At 36.8% G+C, this 18,180-nt stretch overlaps 1 protein-coding gene across 1 annotated transcript in view; it reads right to left on the bottom strand.

Annotated features, from left to right (window-relative positions):
- THSD7B (thrombospondin type 1 domain containing 7B) overlaps positions 1-18,180 on the bottom strand; it is a 772,830-nt gene that overhangs the window by 40,273 nt on the left and 714,377 nt on the right. The window contains exon 17 of the mRNA XM_027590003.2: positions 1,206-1,347. Coding sequence (XP_027445804.2) covers positions 1,206-1,347 — 142 coding nt within the window. The remainder of the gene's footprint in view (positions 1-1,205; positions 1,348-18,180) is intronic.

Raw genomic sequence — 18,180 nt, 5'->3', positions numbered from 1 at the left:
GTATCTTATTTTATTTTTTTATTTTATTTTATTTTAGAGAGAGAGAGGGAGAGAGAATGCACACTGGCGCAAGTGCTTGTGTGCAAACGGGGGAGGAGCAAAGGTAGAGGGAGAGAAGCAGTCTCTCTCTGAGCCCAGAGCCCCACACAGGGCTCCATCTCATGACCCCAAGATCACGACCTGAGTCGAAATCAAGAGCTGGTTGCTTAACCAAGTGAGCCACCCAGGCGCCCCATAAAATCAGTATTTTAAAGACATGCTCTTCCAGTATAGCAAACTGTACTGCATTTCTGAAAAATTACTATAAAAATCAAGGATCTGAAGCACCTTTAACTAAAGAGAAAGGGCAAATATACACTAGGTCATCTTTCACCAATAAAGACAATCAAATTGTCGCCCTAGAATTCACTATAAAGTTTTCTAAGTGAGAAATCTCAGTCGTGCCTATGTGACCTCAGTGGGGAACTGGTTTCAGAAGAGGCTATTGCTTTGCCTCTGCAGGCATGTTGATTGCTTGGTTGTCAGTACTGAATTCACTGCTGAGACTTAACATGGGTCCACATTTGGTGGCATTTTGTATATCTGCTCCTGCAGGTAATGACAGGTAGCAAATCAATGTAACTAAACAGTCTGTGGTATTAGACACTGTGGTGCCCAGAAAAATCCTGAGCAGTGGCTGAATAATGAGGTGGGTGGGATTCCTAGTGCCTCTAAAATATCCCTGTCCACTCAGGTCTACCATTTATCCTCATTAAGACCCATAGAGCAAAGTACATCACAAGCTTGAGTTTCTTGAAATAGTAAAGGCCATGAAAGAGCTAAATTCTATGACAGCATGACTACGTTCCTCCCTAAATGGTAAATTATCCCGTGCTGCTTATTTTTCTTATTTTGGTTTATCATAGCTTAATTCAGCTCTATTCTGAAACTTTGCCAAGTCTTTCTAAGCATCTTGGAATTCAGAGATTCCACGTGGCCTTGCTGAATCTACACGCCAAGAGTGGGAATTTCTCTGGAAATGTCAAATCCTCAGCCCTTCATGCAATACACTCTCACATTCTACTGTCAGACCTTAATCCCAAGAATGAATGAACACACACACACACACACACACACACACACACACACACACACACACACACACACACACACACTCTCCCATCAGTGTTCAGGAGAAATGGCATGGCTGTGGATTTCAACTGTACCTGTTAGATTGTACTGGAACTGGAAGCAATTTTCATTGAGGAGGCAAGGCCGCACCTGTGAATCTTCAGCACATGTCCTTGAATTCAGTGAGGGTCTCAGCAGATGGCGGGTTCTTCTCTGCATTGAGTGGGGATCACATGACTGTGAAAATCAAAGAGCAGGCAGAGTTAGAAGGAACCCAGAGTTAGTTGGCAAATTATATATGATTATCTGTGTTCGTGTAGGCGTTGTATAATAGTACAGGGAAGAGACAACTGAGGTGTTATAAACATAATATTTAGAAACTAAAACCATTTTGTGATTCACTATAGATTGTTTTTTGTATTTCCTACCTGATAGCTCTTTCTTTTTCTATGTTATGGTGAAGGCTACATTTCTATCTTCCATGTAGAATTAGGCACACAGAAACTATTTTCATCAATTAAACACATTCTATGCTCTCAAATATCCTGCCACAGAGCAAGAGATAAATGCATTTTGAATGTTTAAATGAATGAAAAAAGGAAGATAATGTCCCTGCGCCCTTAGATAGTCTAGCCCAATAGAAATAACCACACAGAACATTTTAATGAGAAAATCATTTTTAAAACCCCGGAACAGGTATATAAAGAGAATTAATAAAATCAATATTGCCAGTATACCAGAGCTTTCCTCTTATTTGGGAGGCCCTCCGATCCACAGGGGATGAGCCACTGCACGTCATACTGCCCTTTCAAGAAAACAAATGTATAAATGTGAACTTCAAAGACCTCCTGCAAATATCACTTTGCCCATGGGTCCTCTGATAGCCTCAATGCACATAATGCCCTTGAGCCAGGTAAACCTGTCTGCCACATTTCATCCAGCTGCTCTACCCATGGTGAACCTTCGAGCTCCCCCTAATGGAATAATCTTTCAACTGTCCTAAATCCTACCCTTCTCCCTGCCTTCAGAACTCTACTCAAGGCTTCATTGACCCTCTTTCTTTTTTTATTTAAAGCATTTTTTTAAAAGATTTTGTTTATTCATTTGAGACACAGAGATACAGAGAGAAAGAGAGCATGAGGAGGGGGAGAGGCAGAGGGAGAGTGAGAGTGAGAAGCAGGCTCCCTGCTGAGCCTGGAGCCCAATGTGGGGCTTGATCCTAGGACCCTGGGATCATGACCTGAGCCGAAGGCAGACGCTTAACCATCTGGGCCACCCAGGCGCCCCAACCCCTCTTTCTTTTAATAAAGATAAAATTTTCTCTTCCTTCCTGTGCAACTCTCTACTCATGCTCAGGAATTATTGTATAGGATTTGTTTCTGAACAGATATACATACCCATATACTTATACACTATACCTGTCCTTATAATATTGCCTTTATTACCCTGGCTCCTTCCTTTCTTTATAAACTCATTGAGGGCATGATAGCATGCTTTCTACTTCCCACATCAGTCTCTAAAAATCTTGGTATGTATTTTACGTAGTAATTATTCAATAAATACCATTAAGAATGGTCACAATAACACGATTCCAGACCCCAAATCTAAAAGGCACATAGATACTTAAACCACAGGAGAAATAAAAGTCTCTAAATTAAGGTCACCAAAATCATCATTTCTATATTGGGATGTTTTATTTATTTTTATGCCTTTTAGTTTTTCAGATATTGTAGCAAGAACACAACCTATAAACTGAATCTTGGCTGTTAATCAAAACGATGATGTTGGATTGCACCGAAATATGCAGAAAAATGCCACAAAATGTTCTTCTAATTTTAAATGTTTGGAGTCACTGAAACATATTTTTTATCCATGTGACTTTATAGCTGGATAATCTGTCAATACTCATAAACCAATTTTATATTTTAATTGTATCAAATTGTCTCTAGATGATAAAGGGCCATTGAAACCAGGTCATTATACTTAATTATCTGCAAATGAATCCCAGGCTAAATGCTTACCAATAATTTATTACTAATTCACCAATTTGATTGTTCATTCTCATAAGAAGGAATGAGAACTTAAATGATTTGCCAATGAAACAAAAATGAAGGTATCTAGGTAGATATCCCTGATTAGTGTTCTACTGATTTTCTGCCTTATAAAAAAATCAATTGATGTTGGAACCAAGTGAATAAATGTTAGAATTTTTATACCTGCTTAGTCTAAGTCACCAAATAAAGCAAAAAAGAAAATAACACATGCACACATCAAATTATGATGTCACCTTGAACAATTTACTTATATAGTAAATATATAGAACATACATATATAGAATATATATGTATGTATATATATGTGTGTGTGTGTATGTGTGTGTGTGTATGTGTGTGTGTGTATATATATATATATATACATATAGAACAATTTACTTATATATTAGTCTATATCTTAGCTCCTCATCTAAACCTGAGTGAGAAGAGGTCATGGGTGTAATTTGTGATTTGGGAATTTCCTCCCTTAGACCTCAGTCTATCAGTTTCTAATTCTGCTGGATGTGGTTTTAAAATACTCAGTTGAGGGCACCTGGGTAGTTCAGTCAGTTAAGCATCCACCTTTGGCTCGGGTCATGATCCCAGGGTCCTGGGATCAAGTCCTGCGTCAGGCTCCCTGCTCAGCGGGGAGTCTGCTTTTCCCTCTCCCCTCCACCCTGCTTGTGCTTGTGCTCTCTCTCTCACTCTCTCTAATAAATAAAATATTTAAGAAATATTTAGTTGAGCATAATCCATCATTCATAATCATGAAGACCTTGGTAATTACTTTCTAGAAATTAATATATTGAAAACCAACACTGCAGCTAACTCTCCTACTAATTCTCTATCCCATAGAAATAGACAGGGGAAAGTGTGGGTGACTGGAGTCAACAAACACAATCCAACCTAATCTTAGGCAATATTTTTATGTTCCACTTAAAAAAAAAATGCCCTAGCAACTGCTAACAAGTGATAGGTAGAGGTTAGTGTTTTCTCCTTATTTCTTTCCATTGGCTGTTTATAGGAAATTTATAAAATAATAAGTTGGTCACAAGGAAGAAGGGAGTGGAGCTCAAAAAAAAAAAAGAATGGTAAAGGAGGCTTATATCTGGATGATTTCTTTATTGGATCAAGACTCCTCAAATACAAACCTGGATCTCCTCTCGAGTATTTATATAAAGACATATTGTCAATTTCCTAAATGAAGTGAGAAAATTATGTGTGGATAACTAACCCAAAGTCGACTTGGGACCAGTTTTATTGTAAAGATCAAGGTTATATAGCTAAAGTTTATTTGCTAGTGAAAGAGACGACCAATAAGAACCAGCTAGTCTTTGGTAAATAAGCCTCCTTTATGAGACTGGATTTTCTAACTTATTACCTTCGAAAACCAGCACTTACCTTAAAGTTCAATCCTTCCTTACGACATTGTGCTTTCATACCTTTTGTTCTCTATAGCAATAGGGCCTTTACCCTTGGATATTTGTATTCAACTGTCAAAATTAAATCAGATATCCCATCTGAGAACCTCCAATGACTCCCTTGCACCCATAAAAATGGAATATCGTTCACTGCACATTTCCCATTGCACTCGTACATGTATCAATGTGTATGCATTCTTTCCCATTGGCTATTTGAAGAGAGTCCATGTCTTAATTTTCTTGGACACTGAGAAGCTTGTTCCATGTCTGGGCATAAAGAATGTAAATAATAAATACTTGTTGTGTAGGATAATGTGGTTCTTCCTAGACAATAAGACAATATTTGTAAGCTACCGTTAGTAGACAAATGGTCAACCCTGGACTATGATCATATTGCCTAAAAGTAAGGATTCCCCATACGTCTGTATATCTGATAAAAAGAGAATGCAATCTTTAATTCTCTTTCATTTTCTATAAATTCTAGATGACAATTCCCAAAATAATGGCATCTATCATTAACTTAATAAAACATATCAATAAATGAGTTCTGATTTATCCAGATAAAGGATGACAGTTAATTTAGATTTTTAAAGAAACCCAAATAAGAATGTATAATTTGATATTTTTCTAACACTTAACTGTTAACAAACACAATAAAACCTCACATAAACCCAGGTACTTGTGAACTTCAGTCACTCAGCATACTTTTTGTCTGGAAATGAGCATGATTCCAAGGTCTAGCCTTGTCAACTCCCACCAGATACAGAAAATGAACACTTTTGTTCTGTTACAGAATTTATCTGATCATTCTGAGATGGTCTCTCCTTCATTTCACTGATTAGTCCTACTGAGAGAAGCTCTGCTGTTTTTCTCCATATCTCTCATGAGGCAAATATGGATATATAATGCTATTGACTTGAGTTTTCTTATTTGGAAAAACGGCATAAAAAGATTTGCAAAATACCATTGCAATGCTTTGTAAGGAAATTTTTAATAAAATTAAATCCTGATTCTCTTTTCCCACATCCTTGCCAACACTTGTGTTTTTGACTTTAGCCATTCTGACAGGTGTGAATATTGCATTGTGGTTTAGATTTGCATTTCCCTGATGACTAGTGATGCCGAGCATCTTTTTATGTGTCTGTTGGCCATTTGTATGTCTTCTTTGGAAAAATGTCTATGTCTTGTGTCCATTTTTTAATTATATTATTTGTTGTTTTTTTTTTTGTGTGTGTGTGTGTTGAGCTGTGCTTTGTATATTTTGAATATTAACCCCTATCAGGTATATCATTTGCAAATATCTCCTCCCATTCAGTAGGTTCTCTTTTTATTTTACTGATAGTTTTAGTAAATGTGCAAAAGCTTTTTATTCTGGTGTAGTCCCAATAGTTTACTTTTGCTTTGTTTCTATGAGGAGCAAAGAGTAATGTGTAGAGTTGTTGAATCAGTATCTTGTACACTTGAAACTGATATAACACTCTATGTTTATACTGGAATTAAAATAAATATAAAAAAATTAAACCCTGATCCTCAAAGGTTGATAAGGGATGAACAGACCTCTATAGGAGAAAAATCTGGACCTGAAGAATTGTTACTCATGCCTCTTATGCTTAAAAATATTCTCAAGAATTCTAAGAAGTTGGTTACAGAAGTGGGAAAAAAAAGTCCTTTGGATATCACAATGCAATAGGAAGAGCAAAGACAGAAATGTACGGATAATATGCTTAGTAAAATTAAGTGATGAGTTACCTCCATAAACAAACAATGAACGGGGGACCAATGACTGAAGTTGCAGCACCTGTGTGATATCTGTATCCAACAGGAGAAAGCAGACAGTAAAAAAAGAGGCATCTGACATACCCAAGAACACCAAAAATGGAAAATTAAACCTGAGCATAGGAGGATTTTGTATACTCTAAAAGCAGGTGACCATAAGGGGGTCCACGGAGAGGTTTTTGGTGTTGATGAAGTATGAGTCCAGTGAATTCCTAACATTAACAAGACAAAAGTCCTTTCCAGGACAGTTTCTTGCACTGAAGAGAAATGGGTGGGAAGAGTTTCCAAACTGAGCTAAACAGGGCAACTAGCAATGAAGGAAAAGGAAGGACCAGTAAATGAAGGAGGAAGGAAACAGGATCCAGTAAATCTCACAAAGTAAGCTGCTGTAGTTCTCAACACTAAAAACAAAACAAAAGAGGGAAAGAATGAACAAGCCCTGGACCATGAAAATGAAATTAGGAAAAAACAATCTTCAACCACACCCCCTCCTAAAAGTTCATAAAATTTGATTTCACACAAAAAAATACAGGGCACCTGGGTGGCTCAGTTGGTTACGCAACCCCTCTTGAGTTCAGCTTAGGTCGTGATCTCAGGGTCAAGAGATTGAGCCCCACCTCCGGGGCTCTGCATTGGGTATGGAGTCTGCTTAAGATTCTCCCTCTCCCCCTGCTCCTCCTCCTGTCTCCCTCTCCCTCTAAAAAAAAAAAAAAAAAAAAAAAAAAAAAAAGCAAAGAAAATATCAAATTCAAATTCCAAAACAACAGTATTATGAAAAAAGATATAAAGGTCAAAATAGGATCCCCATAGATAAAAAAAAAAAAAGTATAATAGAAAGACATGCATGAAAAACAGATGAAAACCACTATTTCAAAGTGAACAAATCAGGATTTAGAAAATGGCATAAGATATGAAAGAACATCATAAATAATAATTAGAAAAACACAGACTTTTAGTGATAGAACTCAGTAAATAGAAATAAAAGAAACATTTTCAGAAATGAAGATAAAACTAGGAGAAATACAAGAGTAAAAAATACAAATTGTTTTTGCTCAAGGAAAACAAAAAATGGAAAAAGTGAAAGTGAAATAAAAAAACATTTAATGAGAGATCAAAGTGTTTGAGGAAAAACTAACAAATAGAAAAGTAAGTCAAAACAGATGCCACATGCATATAAGATTTTATGAAAAAGAAAACCTAAACAAGAGAACAGAACTGAAAAAAGATTTTAAAAAACTTTCAAAAAAAAAGTAAAGACCCAAAACTACTTATTGAAAGGGTACCTCAGAATCACTAATACTGAGACATATCCTAGTAAAAGAATAAAGCTTTAAAGAAAAAGAAGAAAAGATTCTGTGAGTATCTGGGAAAGAATACCAGATGGTTTACCAAGGAAACAAAATCAGACTGGTCATTAGACTTTTGGACCGGAAGCTTCATACCATAAAAAACTTCAGAGCTATTATAAAGATATACAAAGAAAACAAAGAAACAAACAGATATATGTCCAACAAAGCTGACTTTCAATTAAAAGACCATGCATAAACTGTTGACAATATGCAAGAACCCAAGGAATGATGTTTCCAAGAGTCCTTTCTTAGGAATTTATTGGACACAGTTTTAGACATCCAAAAGGACTGGGGAAACATTAATGCAAAGACTTGTGGTGAGCTAAATTTACATGTAGAGTTTATATGAATAGATAAAATTCAAATATGAAAAAAATAAGCCTATGAAAAAAATACTGGCATTTAGGGGCGCCTGGGTGGCTCAGATTGTTAAGCAACTGCCTTCGGCTCAGGTCATGATCCCGGAGTCCTGGGATCGAGTCCCACATCCGGCTCCCTGCTCAGCAGGGAGTCTGCTTCTCCCTCTGACCCTCTTCCCTCTCATGCTATCTCTCATTGTCTGTCTCTCAAATAAATAAATAAAATCTTAAAAAAAATACTGGCATTTTAAAGTACTCATGTTGGTGGCAGAAGTACTGTTATTCCTAGAATGTTTTCCGTGTTACATGGAACAAAGCAAATGTATAATTATGTTATATTCTATTTTTTTTAATTTCCAGTGTCCTTGAAAAAGTGGCTTCTTAGTATAGAAAAAAGGAGATATAGATTTAATGTAGAATTTAAACAAACTCCTATAGGTCATCAGTATGAACCCCTCATGTTTTTCATTTTCAAAATAAATGAAATGATAGCATATATTTCAAACCTCTGTCTACTAAAGTGGCTTTGGGATACTTAGTGAGTTTAATGAGATTAATGAATGTAAGCATTTTGAATTCTTAGAGTTGTGGATTTTGCAAGTGCAGTGAACTCTTAATATATTTTGCACAGGTAAAGAATTGCATACAAAAAGGAATATTTACTATGGCATCATAGCACACCTGATGAGAAATTAAATACCATAAATTAAAGTTACTGGTCAGTCAGAAGGGGCAGAGGTTGGATTCCTGGGCCCTACGCGATGGGCTGTTTCTTCCTATACTTTACCCCAGATCTGAGGGGTCCAACAAGACATATAACCCTATGTATAGCAGAATAGTCTTATAGCTTCTGTTTGTCTTTTGAGGCATTAAAAGGATAATAACAGTGGAGACTGAAAACATACTGTGGATGCTGTCTTAAACCCTAAATAGCAATAGGTACCATTTTAGAGTATGAACACATGCCCAGTACTGTGGTGGACATTATGTGGGGATTATTACATAAAGGCCTTCAACCTCCTATTGATCTAGATATACTTTTAATATCCTTGTTTTTACAGATGATGAAATTGAAGTTCGAAGAATGTAACAATTTGAATTTGAATTCAAATTGAATTGGGGACGATTTGAATTGGGGAGGGCTAGTTTGTTCTTCAGTATCTTCAACTGTTCTACTTGAAAAGTAGCAGTACTTGAGGAGTATGTTGAGGTGGGGACAGAGGGAAAAACAATGCATCAGAGAGCTATATTGTGACTGTGGTTATTGTGATTGCTATTTATTTTAACCTGGGAAGCATTTAGTCTGGACAATGGTAATTAGAGATGGAAAAGGAGAGAGAGAGAAAAGACATAAGGAACTATGGGTTATAAACTAACCAGAAAGCAAGAAAAGCTGCAGGTTGAAGAATGGGAGAGTCAAGTTAGGGATAGGACAATGAATAAGCCTTGCTGCCTGCCTTCGAGGAGACCACAGTTCACAAAAGATGCTCAAAGTCTAGGGGCTGGTGCATTGTATTTAGAGAGTTAAGTGAAAAGAGGAGTGCCACATGTCTCAGTGTAATGAAACTGACAAGAGCAAGGGCAAAAGCTATCATATCATCAATATGAAATAATGTTCCTTGTAAAGATTTGCTGGCCTATTGCTAGGAGGAAGTTAGGATTGCACATAAATATTTGGAGATTTTTGCTTAGCTAAGATGTTTGAGTGAAGATTTTATAATAGTCAGGGACATCCCCACATAGTCCTTCTGGTTGGTATGTTATGACACTAAGGAGTAGTGAAGGTACAAATTTATAATCCAATCAGATGGAACAAATGAATGATGTATAGCCTATCCAATCATCATTTATGTATTACAAATGGTGTCACCTGTTTATATTTTTATGGAAGCTTGGGAATGAAGAAAGAATAACCAAACACAGTCCAAAATAATGGCCTACATTCTTCAAAAAAAGTCAAAGTCATGAAAGAAAAAGACTGAAGAGACCAAAGGTATACAATCATTAAATGCAATATGGTCTGGATCCTGTAATCGAAGGACTGTAAATGTTAGAAAGGACATTACTGGGACCATAGAGAACTTGGGAATATGGTCCACAGATTAGCTGCAAGTATTGTTGATGATATATTTCCTGAATTTGTTAACTATGCTGTGATTTTGTTAGAGAATATCCTGTAGTTAGGAAATGCATACTGAATGGCCAATATATATATATGTAAAAAATATATATGTGTGTATACACACATATATATGTGTATGTGTGTGTGTGTGTGTGTGTGTGTGTATATATATATATATATTAGAGAGGGGGAGGGAGGGAGGGAGAGAGAGAGAGAGAGAGGCTCCATCTCACAACCCTGAGATCATGACCTGAGCCAAAATCAAGAATCAGATGTTTAACTGACTAAGCCACCCAGCCAGCCCCTGAATGGTTAATATTAAGGGATTAAAGGGCATGAGGCCTTCAACATCTGCAGGTGGCTCAGAAAAAAGAGTGTGTGTACATACACATATACCATTATTTTTTCATATATATGTGTGTGTGTGTGTATGAGTGTGTGTGTGTCCATGTGTAGAGAGAAAGGGGTACATGTGTGTATGGGGCAGGGAGAGAAAGATAAAGTATATATGGCAAGCTCAAAAACTGATGGTGTGAATTTTCTATAAATCTGAAATTATTTTGAAATTTTTTTGTCAATAAGAGAATTATAAATGGCACTAGCACACCAATATTTAGGAGATGCTAATGAAAAAACAAATGAAGCATATAGTCATAACTAATCATATGCCACCTGGAGGATCCCTAGGTGACAACTGCTATTTGAATTGAGGGCACACAAACTCAATCTCAATGTCAATCTCTCTACCTGTCCTTTTTTTTTCTCTCTCTCCTTTCCTTCTCTTATTTCCATGTGATGCTTACTTCTCTTTTTTCACTCTAAGTCCCATCCATCCAAAAACCAAATAAAAAATCAAATCAACCCTAAGCAGTGAACTGCAATGCGATTCCTGCTGTGTGATGGGCCCCAGGATGCTGTCAGCAATGAGAATCTCAGGTTAGAGTGTGGTGTCTGCCAGCAGTGCAACAGTGCTGGGCGCCTCTTCAGAACTCAGAAGACTAAAAGAGAATCAATTCTGTGATATATGTTTTAATGTTTGTGTCCTCCCACCATTCCCAGTCCCCACCATAAACCAAAGGAAAGGGGCTGAACACTGCACCTAGAGTGTGTCTAGGATCTCACGCTCCATTTGTGCCTTTCCTCTCCCACCAAAGATCCTTGGGCCCCTTTCCTCTCAGGAGAATCTGATCATTGGTTGGCCAAAACCACTTGATCGGCCAGAGGAAGAAGAGTGCTATTAAGTTCTATACATGGGGCTAACAACATAGAGGGCGCTGCACGGGAAGCTGATCTGGGCTCATTCTTTCCAGTCACCATTGCTCTAGGCTCTTGCTCACACCGAATCTTTTCTTTCCTCTTTTTTCCCTTCCTCCGTCATCTACTCTATTTTGCCTACCTAACCCTTACTCATCTCAGAGGTTTCCATATGCATATTGCCATATGCCTGGAAAACTTCAGGGATCCTCCCAGCTGTTAGAAAATGTGCCAATATACACTGACATGACACCCTTTGCTTTTTCTCTTTTAATACTTGCAACTCTGTTGAAATTGATTAGAAATTTTCTGCATTCCTCATTAGACTGTAGGTTCCTTGAGGACAAGGGCTCTTCATCATTATATCCCAAGGTCTAACATAGCACTCATCACATAGGAGGTACTTAAAATTGGGTCTAATACATAATATTGGCAATTTATTTTTGTACTTATGTGCTAAACACTGTGCTAAATGATTTACGTATATTAGCCCTTACTATAACTTCTAAGTTGTGCATGATTTTAATTTTCCTGATTTATTCAGGTTAAATAACTTTCTCAAAGTGCCAACGCTAAGAAGAGAGACAGGAAGGAAAGAGAATACAAAAGTATCTAGGCTGTTTCTAAATCTCAAACTTATTTTCTGCAAATGTTTACTCAACATAACTGTGTACCTAACATTTGATTTTCAACATGGAATTTACCATCTAGAAAATAAGACATGCAACCAAATTGAGAAGGTCCATTTTATCTGAGAGTCTTCTGAAACAGGGGAAAACAAAAAAACAAACAAACAAAAAACACCTGGGGAGTGGGAATTTGGTCTCTATAAAATCTGCAATTAAAACTAATTAGAAGGTAAAAACACCCATACTATTTATATCTGCCATTTCAGAATTACCATTTTTTTCTCTACCATAATAAGTATACTATTTTAAAACTTCAAAAACCCTACAGATAAATATGAAGAACTAAGGAATACCAGTGAAATAGGATAAATCTAATCTAGCCAAACACATTATATCCTTTAAGAAAAATAGTTCACTTATAATTATTCACAGATACTTTTAAGATTTTTATTTATTTGAGAGAGCAAGAGTGACAGTGAGTGAGAGTGAGGGAGAGAGAGAGAGAGCACAGAGGGAGAGGGGGAAGCAGACTTCCCGCTGAGCAGGGGACCAGACAGGGCTCAATCCCAAGACCCTGAGATCATGACCTGAGCTGAAGGCAGCTTCTTAACCGACTGAGAACACCCAGGTGCCCCCACAGATACTTTTCAAGGTGATATGAATATTGTAACCAAAATGCAAAGGACATTAAGATTTGGAGAACACTGCATAAATTTTAAAAATCTGAGGTGTGTACAAAAATCACCAAGAGACTATCCATTATAGCTGATCAGACATGCCGTTTTATGGAGAGTTTCCCTGGCAATCAATGCTGTACTGCACCATAGGTGTAAATATATTTGCACATTCTTTTTCCATTTTACCAACCTGGGGGATTGAAATGATACAAAGAAGGATTTGTAGGGTAACCTTCACATACTGTAAACACATGTTTAAAATTCAAAGTGAAAACCTGGTCTATTCTACTTGGATATGAAACTTACATTTGGGATGAAATCAAACTCATAAGTGAAATGGAATATAGATCACAAACCTGAGTTCAAAACCATTAATACACAGTAGTTTGATACTAATGTTTTAATAATAGCCATCATAATAATGAAATATCATTGGCAGTAAAGAAAGTTCTCACATAAATCAAAGAGAGCAATTGAGTCATTTCAAAAAATTAAATTTTTTATTTCACTATTTTAAAAAGCTGAAATAGTTACTCTTTTCATAATTCTTAGAGAAAACTGCACTTACGTGCAGAAAGCTGTGAGCAATTGGAAATATTACAAGTAAATTTGGGCCCCAACTCTGTTTTAAAATTTTCAATATTACTAATTTTTGATGTACTTGTAATCCCAATAAAAATCATATTTGATATTCTAAAGAGTAATTATTATCCTCACTTTATAGATTAGTAAATTGAGCTTCAAATAGCATCAACAACCTGTCATAGTCACATTGTATAATACAAAGAAGAGAAACCAGAATCTTGATGTCCCCTTTTGTTATTTTCTTGGATATCAGTAAGTGCTTCAGGTGCTGTCTTTATATACCTACTTTATAAATAATGTTTTACCAATATTAATTCAATAGCAAGAAGAATTATAATAGTAGCTAATTAGTCTTCATGCCCCATTCTACATTATATGGGCAGTTGAAATCTTCCAAGTGCACTATTTAATAATCTGGATGTTGCTATGTCAAAACTATCCTATAGAGAAAGTTAGAGATTTTGAGAACCTATTTTAGCACATTATGGTTACACAAGGGGGCATCAATAGAAGCCTGCTTCCTTAACAAAGTAAAGCCATTGCTTCTGGAAATAGAAATCATTTCTCCATGTCTGTTTCTTCACTCACAGACTTACCCTATATAATTCACAATGAAGACAATAAAATAAGTTTGAGAGTACGCTGAAGAACAAAAAACATTTTACAAACATCCAGGGCACTCGGTGAGCGGAGGGGTTCATGCTGGACTGTGCCACAAGGCAGCAGTTGATTCAGCAAAGCATCATCTAAATGAAAACTAAGAGCCATCAAGCTCCAGCTCATCACCAATTACCCAAAGGTTGGAGCCACTCAATCAAGTGTCACCAGAAACAAACTGAAAATTGGCAGAGCACAAAATAGATGACAGACTCTGAAATGTGAGTCAGTGAGCATGAGGAGGGCTAATGACTGCTGAAGCAGAGTCTTTGGGGCTGGTAGGTGCACAGGAGTGGCATAAACAGAACTCCCCATTGCGAGGTTTCTCAACTCCCTATTGACACAGACTCAGACGCACAAAGGATAATTTGGAGGGTATTCCAAGAAGTATGGTGTTCTCTTAGGTTAGAAGTCCAATGCAACAAGAAAGAGGCAAAAGAAAGCAACTTGGGTAAATGTCGGGGTGGGGGAGGGACAGGCTACTGTAAGTTTGGAAACTCAAACACAGTTCACAGAGGCAAAATTTCAGAGCATTATATTCAACAGACATGACCAGTTTTCATAAGATAAGACTCACTTGCCAGAGTTATGGAGAAAGGTCAAGCTGTAAGACTACAGATGCTGGCTTTTGAATTAGGCTCAATTTCAAATCTGGACCCTGCAACCTCAGATATAATTATAAGTTTTCTAAACCTTTCACTTTCCTCACTAATAAAAAGGGGCTAATCATGTTACTCTATAAGCATAAAATGATGTAATACATACAAAATGCCTAGCACAGAGAAACACTGGGTTGGTTTGTTTTTGTTTATTTTGTTGTTTTGTTTTCAATTTGCTTTTACTTAGAAGAGTGATTCCAAGGATACACTGAAACCAACGGTCTATATCGTTAACAAAGCTGAACGCCCATTTTGCTTCTGATGTGTCCTAAGTTATAGAATTGATGGAGACAGGAGTAGACAAAAATGTGTCTGCTTGGTTCCTACACGATTGTTGGTATGTGTGTAAAAGTGTGGAGAAGCAGGAGGGGGCGGGGACGGAGAGTGGAGAAGGAAGCTGGGAGAAAGCAGAGCACAAAGGAAGCCTAAAGGCGTTGGAAAATGGTCACTCCCTGTGGCCTCAAGCCTGCAGAGAATTCCCGAGTCTTCCAGGAAGGAAGGCTTGGTAGGGAAAGGGCAAAAGGATACATGAGTAAAGACCCACCTATGAGGAACAAGTGTCACTCCATAGGTTTCTGGTTGGTTCTTCTTGTTACAAATTCTCTAGCTTCTATTAAAAGTAAAGCTTTATAAAAGCATTCAAAATGAGTATCTCTGAGGTAGATGTTTGTTGCTATCATATGAGAGGAGAGAGAAAAAAAAAAGAGAGAAAAATCCCTACGGTTTTCTTTAGTGGGTTGCAAATCATTGAATTATGAGTTACACAGATATTTACAAGCTTGGCCTAGATAGAGTAATCTATAAATGCTGCTCAAGTGATTTATGGCACAACTGTTCTAACACATTACCAATAGCAGGAAATGTATTTAATTTATTCTCAGGGATGCACATTTACATTATTCACAACAAGCCATTTATAGGGAAATGTGCAACCCCTAAAGTGAATGCATCTCTAGTGGGTTTTGAGCAGTTATAACTGTCTAATAAATGCTCATATCCTAACTTACTGTACAAGCTAATGTAAATGTTCACTAGCTATCCTGTAAACACTTTATTCTGTGAATTAGTGAATAGTTCTGGAACACACGGCAAAACATGTAGACTAACAAAGTTGTTTGGGTCCTGAATGATAAAGAACCTACTGTCCTTGCTGAAATTTTGCTAATGCATGAAAGAGAAACTCATCTTTTATTCCTGAACCCATATTCTAGATTTGTCAGATGTAGCAGAGTGATGTATTTCAAAGTTCTGAGTATCTCTTAGCATATCTGGCTACTGACCAGAGAATGTACCATCTGGCAGACTACTAGGTCATTGGTCTAATTTGCAATCTACCTGTATCAAGACAAAAATAATATTCTCAGCCTTTCTGGCTTCTGGCATCTATAAAAACATACATACATGCACGGTTGCAGACTGAGGTAAAGAAGAAAAGGAAAAGAAGAAAGACGGGGGAGAGAGAAGATAGAAATAGAGATGAGAGAGAGTGAGGGATGTAGGAAGAGGGAGCCCCATGCTAAATCACCAGGGGCTTTCCTATGTTTTATCATTTATTTTATCATTTATTTCCCATTTATCATTTATTTCTTATTTATTTCATCATTTTATCATTTATTTCATGTTTTGTCATTTATTTCCCAAGGTATAGTTATCTAAATAACAATGTTTCATACACACACACACACACACAGACACACTCACACACACACACAACCTCTAGATACAGTGTTTATAATTCCAATAATTCAATCTCTTACCAGTCAACAGTGTAGCTCCAATTTAAAGTAATTAAGTTGGAACTGCCACAACCATGTATTTTCTGTAGGTCTAATTCAGAAAACTCCATGAACAGAATATTGCTCTTTCATAAATTTTGACAACCATAAAATAGAATTATGTATTTGAAACACAACATTTCATTGACTTTGTGTTTTTTGTTCTTGATGATGCCTCATTTTCTCTAATCGTATTCTTCTCTTGGCCACTGGTTGAGTCATTCCTTGTCATTAAGCAAATACTTAACTAGAAACCAACTCTTCCAAGGTCTAGATTCCTAGATAAGTTCTGTTTAGTGATAAGGTATCTACAGACAACCACCGCCACCGCATTTTTAAAAACAGTTTCCCCCCCCCCTCTTTCGCAGCGGACTTTCTTGAATTAGTAAATGACTTTGACAGCTAGCTTGTATAGCTGATGCAAAAATGAAGGGGGGGAAATCAGAGGGGGAGACGAACCATGAGAGACTATGGACTCTGAGAAACAAACTGAGGGTTCCAGATGGGAGGGGGGGTGGGGGGATGGGTTACCCTGGTGGTGGGTATTAAGGAGGGCACATACTTCATGGAGCACTGGGTGTTATACGCAAACAATCATGGAACTCTACATCAAAAACTAAAAAACAACAGACAAACGAAAACAAACGAACACAAAGAAACTTGTCTCCAAACACTGAAAGACTATGCCCTGAGGCCTGATGGACTTTGGAGAGTTCCAAGGTCTAAGGCTGTTTTGAAGTCAGGGAATCATAACTCAATTTTATAGGTGTTTGATAATATAGGCAGAATTCCATTATTCTAAATGCCATTATGACAAAGATTGTATACAATAATCTATTTCCATGTATCATGCAATTGTCCACGGCAACAGTAATTTGTTGTATTAATTACAATGATGCACTATTGCAAAAAGCTGCCCAACAAAAATTTCAGCTTATTTCTTTCAAACTAAGGGTCATTATCAGTGAGAATAAAGAATGTGTTATATTAACAGTCATTCCCCTTGCAATTTCTCTGGAAAAGTAAAAGCCTAAGTAGGGAAGAGCAGAGAAAAGAGGGCAAAGAGCTTTATTTATTAATGAAAACGAAAGAGCTACATTGTACTTTAAAAATCTACCTCAAAAGTTTTTCACAAACCCTTCATAGAAGAAAGAACCGAAAAAGTTTTTGTAACTGACTAGGACAATTACTAGCTATTGTGCTCTGGAAATAACTACTTAGCCTTGTGTCCTCATCTACAATAGAGACATGATCCTATCTGTCCCAAAACTCTCATAATATGCGTGTAAGATCAGATATGTGAAGGTGTGGAATTACAATAATATTTCTTTTACTTTGGATTTCTTCAGAAATCATCAACACATTCTGAAGAACCTAGTTTTATTGTCTTAAATATTTTCTCTGGTGACTGTGTGCACACACATGTAGAATAATCAGAGGGAAAGTACATATAAATCATTCTGTCATAAATTTTACCTTGTTTTTACAGCTCCCACTATACCTAACTTTTCCAAAGTTGTGCTGAGATTTCCTCTTAAATTACTCCCTAATATTGGCTACTTCCAACATACTAATATTACAAAATTTCAAAACCACTCCATAACACATTCCCTCATACCCATGGATTTTGAACCCTAGGCTATCAGAAATACTAGTTTCAAAATATTCTTTTTTTTTTGGTGAAATACCACACAGTAGCTTACTATTTATGAAACTAGTGAATAAATATTAAATACTGTACCCTTCTATTCTTTTGTTTCTATGGCAAAGCACA

The sequence above is a fragment of the Zalophus californianus genome, chromosome 3, assembly GCF_009762305.2.
Source record: "Zalophus californianus isolate mZalCal1 chromosome 3, mZalCal1.pri.v2, whole genome shotgun sequence".
Lineage (NCBI taxonomy): Eukaryota > Metazoa > Chordata > Mammalia > Carnivora > Otariidae > Zalophus > Zalophus californianus.
Note: the sequence above shows the minus strand (reverse complement) of the source record. Positions and strands in the feature narration are given on the sequence as shown.